Source organism: Oculina patagonica, chromosome 9, assembly GCF_052425735.1.
Source record: "Oculina patagonica isolate OP01 chromosome 9, crgOcupat, whole genome shotgun sequence".
Lineage (NCBI taxonomy): Eukaryota > Metazoa > Cnidaria > Anthozoa > Scleractinia > Oculinidae > Oculina > Oculina patagonica.
Genome location: NC_135766.1, coordinates 3840091 through 3846581, shown reverse-complemented (window position 1 = coordinate 3846581; position 6491 = coordinate 3840091). Strand labels below are relative to the sequence as shown.

The 6491-nt window shown below is 37.9% G+C and overlaps 1 protein-coding gene across 1 annotated transcript; it reads right to left on the bottom strand.

Moving 5' to 3' along the window:
* Positions 1 to 1523: 1523 nt before the first annotated feature.
* Positions 1524 to 5944, bottom strand: LOC144665437 (uncharacterized). Its single transcript, XM_078526689.1, has 5 exons — positions 5622 to 5944; positions 5166 to 5315; positions 3809 to 3937; positions 2516 to 2814; positions 1524 to 1824 (listed from the first exon to the last, which is right to left on the bottom strand). The coding sequence occupies exons 1-5, from the start codon at positions 5935 to 5937 to the stop codon at positions 1687 to 1689; spliced, it is 1032 nt and encodes a 343-aa protein (XP_078382815.1). The 5' UTR covers positions 5938 to 5944; the 3' UTR covers positions 1524 to 1686.
* Between the last annotated feature and the right edge of the window lie 547 nt (positions 5945 to 6491).

Here is a 6491-nt window from a genome sequence, read left to right as displayed (position 1 = left end):
TTTGCGAAAGTGTTTCTGTTGATTTAAAGAAATGAATATAACGTTTGATCTACCAAAAAATAGCAGAAGAGAGACAGTTGCATTCGCTAACATCTCTGCATTATTGACTTGAGAAAGTGAAGAAGGGTAACGGAGGAAAATGCCACATTCTTAACTCGTTTCTCGATTGACGCTTTACCCGCCATCTTTACTATCACTCATGCGAAGTGTGACGTCATACTGGCAGTGATGATTGAACCAACATTTTTCTTAGGGACACCTGCTCCCCCCCCCCCCCCCCCCGGTATAGGATTTAATGGCGCCGAATTCAATTGTGGAATTGCATGCATTTTAGGCATCCTAGTGATGCACGGTTACGGCAATTAGATATAGTACGTTCATAGTCTGTCCCCTTAGAATATATTTATTGCGTTCTCAAGTAATTTCCATAATTGTAATTGACGTTTTTCACATTTAAATTAATCCTAAACAAAGTCAGTTGTTTCTGATTTCAAAGTTGTGAAATTTAATTTTAAGACCATTTCTGCATTAGGAAAGTTACTTCGCTCTTAGTGTCCTGTACGTGGCTATTATCTTTGTAGATCTTGCAGAATATCGGTCCAGGACAGAATGCAGAATTCGGTCCAGGACCTCATCGAATAATTACCAATCGATACTTTAAGAAATTTCTTAGGATAATTGATAAATATAAAACAGTAAATTTAGTTTTTTTAATATGTCCTGAACAAATGTCCTTAACAATAAAACTGACGGGAGGAATATGGCGGTAGGAAAATTTAACTATTTGCGTTTTATCCCCTTTGGGTGTTCCGCGGAAAAGTCTGCTCTTCATTTATCTCTCTATTACGTTCTGTACATTTCATGGTATTGAATAACATTGCGTCTATACGAAATAATTTTTTTTACAGAGGGCGACATGTAATAGCTACACTTACAAACTCGTGGTCCTCTTGGTAACGGATTTATAAAATGGTATTTTTTGGAAATGGCGTCATTTCAATCGCAAGTTTAACAATATTTTCGAATCTGATTGGCTCTAAGCATGCCCTTGTTTCCAAACAAATTGGCGCGTGCGCTGTTTAAGTGCTTGGTAACAAATGAAAGTGTTCGGTAACAAGGATGCCATTAAATATGCAAAATTTGAGTATTGTTACACTTAATTTTTCTAAAAAGCCCTAAAACACAATTTAGATATGCACGAGACCACGACGAAAGGGTACAATCTAGAGACAACTGATCTACAATTTACTAACATCAATACAATCTACTGACAATCGATATATACATAATTATAATCTACACCTTATTGATGAAATGTTGACCACGTGAAGAGCAAAAACCGTGAACGATATGACCCCTGACTAGAAATCTGGGTAGACTGCCTTGCTAAGCTTAGTAATGCTCCTTTTATTGTTGACCAGGGCAAGATATTTTCCTTATCTGAGAGCCTTAAGAACATTATTTATGCGACGTGTCTTATGACCATGTTCATACTGTCGCAGACCATGATTATTTTCCGATTTCCCAGTAAACATTTGCGTCGCATCCTTTATGTTTATGCTCTCCACGAGCCAACGATTCTTTAATGAGGTGCAGTTTTCGCGAAATTAGACAAATTAGGCCGCAACATTCTGCTTCCGTTCCACCCTGTTTTTTATTGACTGTTGTAATTGCTTGAAATTGATTTCATCGTACAAATACTTCAACCCTCATACAGGGAAAGATGGAATAGGTGACAGGATAGAATCGAACATATCTTGCAGGCGTTGTTATGTTCAGTGAATTCTGTACAACCGTTTCCAAATCCACATTTGCTTCAAAAACCTGCAAATATGAGTTGAACAAATACATCATGCAAATTGCAAAAGGCATCAGCTGTTGGTAGGAATTATAAGTAATGTTTTAAAGCCCCGGCGGTTTTAATTTTTCAGGATTCGCTTACCAACATTGTGTTATATGCTCTTGAATTACGATAACCTTTCTAAAATTTGAAAAGGAGAATTCAAATCCCTCCTTTTGACAAGGTAAAGTTTTTACTTACTTACTAACTTCTGTTATTACATGACTGAAAAAGCTTGATCATAAAGTGTTCCAATATCGTTTTATAGGGGAATCTTTGTTTACAATATCTGCCTCATCAACATAAACACTTCAGTTTCTGATAGAGCTAAAAAAATATCAGTTATATATATATATCAGTTAACATTCGCTATAAATTTAAGCCTAATGAATTTAACACATTTTCTATGTCGTGGGGTCGAAAACTCAAACTTTAACAAAGAATATATGGGCTCATTAGCGCATTTGCCAGCCATAAATTTTGCAGTTATTTGAAAGCTAATATCTCCATTAATATTATATGTAAAGAGCTGACAATTTTGCTGATTAATAAGTTTCATCAGCTCTTTAAAGTTCGGGAGTTGTTTTGGGTATAGAAAATTGCCTTCTTCACGCAAAGTCGTATGCAAATGAGGCAAAATGTAAACAATGACGTCAGCAAGGTTCGCCCCTTTACCTTGCCCACATTGTCTTCCTTGTATGCGTTCCAGCTGGCACCATCAGTGGACAAAAGAAGCTTGAAGCTTGTCACAAATGACCCGGTTGGCTTCCCCTGTGTTGCGACTGCGCAGACAGCGCGCACTGCTCCCATATCTACTTGGACAAAGTCGTCTCTGTTTGTTTTAGTCGACGGGCACCATCCGGTAGCTCCATGAAGCCGACCGTGATGTGAGTAATATTGAAGGTAGACTGTGCTCGAGGTTATTTTGTCATCAGTTATTTTGTTTACATCTGCTACTCCTATTGGTTTGCAGGCTACACGGGTAAAAGTACAAGACAATTAACATTAATTCTTACAAGGCGCCAACATAACCACTGCCACTGCCAATGTCAGTGCTACTGCTACTACTACTGCTACTGCGGCTATTATTGTTATTGTTATTGCTATTGTTACTGGAACGGCTAATGCTACTGCTGCTACAGCTAGCTAGTCTAGGCCCGAAAGGGTGGCATCCCCCCTTTTACGTCCGAGGATTAACCCTATTCAGACTGGGCTTTTTTCGACCTTCTCAGACCGGAGGGGGGCTTCGGAAGCCCCCCCTATGTAACTTCCAGAATATTTAAGCAATCACCATGAAACTTATATGATGTATTGTACGTCCAAAAATCTTCCTTTTGGTATACGTCACGTGGGATGGTGACGTCACATCACGTGACAATTACATCATGATGTCAAAACAGCCGCCATCTTGGATCCGCCATCTTGGATTTCAAAATTTTTCCAAAATGCCAGACAACCACCAAAATCACTGCAGAGTACTCAAAATGAATAAAAATGTGCTTTAAATCCGTAAATATGTAAAAATAATTCCATTTAAGTTGATTTTTATTAACAGAAACACGAAAAATTACAAGTTTGTGAAAACATGCCTGTCAAAATGCCGTTGCCATGGTGATGTCAAGTTTCTGACACATCATCCAACCCTACCAAATTTTTGCCAGATAAATTTTAGGAAAACTCAGAAAGTTTGGCAGCGTTTAGTTAAATCTCAAATAAGTTATAAAAGTTCAAAGTCAGCGCGGGCCTCAAAAGCCCCCCCCCCCGGTCTGAATGGGGTTAAATACAGGCATTTTTTTTCTCAGCTATGGCCTAAAGGATGTATTCCACCTGTGTTCAAATTTGGGGACACGAGACCCTGATTACTATTGATGTATCATTGTGTGTAGTTTCTTAGGTAATGTTTTTACTTTAAAAATAAATGATCGTCTTATAAAATATATTTAGATAACATATATATACGAGACTCACGAAGTAATAAGCAGCTTTGTCCATCGCCAGAATACCCAATTTTACAAGAGCAGCCGAATGAACCAATGGTATTAACACAAACGGCATTAACATCACACATACTGTAAGACACACTACATTCGTCGATATCTAAAAAATCAAATAGTTTTCATTAATCACGTACGGAATGTCCGCATCACTGATAGGGACATTGTCTGTGGACGTCTTTAGAGTAGGATGAATTAATTGCAATACGAAATACCGCACCCCCTAATATGTAACAGTTCATAGTAATTATATGGCGAGCTAAGATCCACCGTAACCAGGATATAAGTTCTGTCAAAAGAGAGATTGTTCGGCTATAACTGCCTCTCTCCTTACATTAAATAGAGCAGTTTTCAACTGAGTTCCGTAAAACCAAAACCAAAGTAATAACTCTGCCCAATCACAAAACACAAAGACAATCCAGTTAACTAATCAAAACTCAACGCAATTACATGTAGCCGACCCGACGCACGGGAAGACATGTGCGAGTGATTCACGATTGGTTTTGGTTTTTGTTCTGATTGGCTGAGAAAGAGGCGCGAGATTTTTAAACCAATCACCGAGCGTGGTAATGCAAAACCAAAGCAAATGCAAATTACTTCCGACACTCAAGTTAATGCCGCTCTAAGTCAAAACAGGAATGATGACAATGACATGGCATTGAGCTCTAACCAAATGCTTGAGGCAGTTATTATTCCAATAATCAAAATTTTACCAGACAGTAAATAACGGGGAAATTACTGACCACTTGCTAAAGTATATGTTGTTTATTTAGCCATTACAACAAAGTGCTCTCTCTTTCTTTCTAATTTTACGCGTGATTAGCGCGCGCACATAAACACAATATCCTCTTTTTCTGTGCGGCTTGGCTCGCGAGAGAAATAAATCATAGTTAATTACCGACGATTGAAAGTGCGTGCATTTAACTGGAAAAATACATTAAATTGTTCCTTGACATCGACACATGACAATTATTGATGTATTTTACGCTTTGCTTTCTCCTGCCAATTTGCTCTTACGAAGCGTAAACTGAACGGTTCAAATATCAACAGTTCTGGTAGCTGATAAATTTATGGAATTATATGGTATATACAAGGTCTTCCTTCTCCCAAACGAATACGAAGACCCCTTTTTATTTCAAAAATTAAGTTCCCTTTAGGCGAACACCAACAGGCAAAATTTGATTGAAAATCTATGGGCAATTCTATTCCACTGGAATTACTCACCCCAGTGGATAAAAAAACACCATGAATAAGAATGAGTCGTTTTAAAAGCGCCGGATGGAGGAATGGGACGACTAATTATCTCACACAACTAAACGTTTCTAATTCACCTTCTGTCTCCATGTCACAGTGAGCAAGCACGACTTTCCCGGGTATAACAGAATCAAGCCAGTATTTGCCGCTGACCGCTTGTCCTCCTTCACTCGCCTTGATTTCTTTGCACGATTCTGCGGGCAGCTCAGGAATAGAACCGAGAGGAACTAGAAGATACAAAAGGTTGTATACCATCCATTTTATTTTGTTAAATTAAATGAAAACTTTTACCAAATGGTACAAAAGTAGACTTGTAGGACTTCAGATCAAGAACCAACTTTCTATGTTGTTTTAAAACCGAAATTTGTAGAGCTGTGCCTGACCCTGCGAAATGATTTTAAAAAGTTAGTTTTGTAGCACGGCAGTAAAAAGTAGCTTTAATTTTTCTTTCTTTTTTGGCGCTCTAGCACCGATTATATTTTAACATGTGACCGTCCCTATCAAAACAAGCTGTAGCTTTCGTGCAACGTTACCTCTTTTTCTTACTCGTCGATAATAATATCTGTCCGTGTCAGGAACGAAATCTTCAGGTCTGGCTTCCTTGGTGCGATTATTCAGCTCACACATGTACTGAGAAATGACATAGTTCAAGCTTTGACATCTTGCGTCATCGCTGCAGGCCTGAATACATTCGGGCGAGTTTGAAGTTTTTATCGTCTTGAAAATGTGTTTCTTGAGCATCATGCCAAAGATGGAGTATTCGCCTTTGCATTGCTGTGCACTTATTTCATAGAACACCTGGCACAGCAGTAGCTGAACTGCGATACGTAAACGATGCATATTCACCATTCAAATTATTCGGCAGTGCCTAAATTGAAATATATATTAATATTACGTAAAGTTTGGAATTAAGACGAATCTTTTCCTTCTTCCAAAAAAGTCAAGTTGTTAAATTATTTAAAGAGAACGACTGGAGTGTATATGACAAAAAAATAAAATTTAAGCCAACGAAGTGCTTCGCCACTTAGTAATATTTGCTCGTCAAAAATAAAACTAAAACAAAACAAAAATAAACAGTAAAACAAAAAGAAGAGAATCGATTTTGCGGCGATTAGGGTAGCCGGACACAAGGCCAAAATTAATGCAAAACCGAACAACGTCAAAGCTTTTTAAGGTTTAACTTCACTCGAACCCGGCAGATTTTCTCAAGCTAATTTATGGGTAAAAACGAGTCAAGTGAATTATGTGAGAAGACCGACTCCGGTCTAAATGACACGAAAATTGTTTAAGACAACAACGTGCTTTGCCACTAAGTTGGTTTTCAAAAATGAAATGAAATAAAATATTAAAAAAAATAGAATCAAGGTGTAGCGAATCAGATTAGTGGCAACAGTTCACGCTTA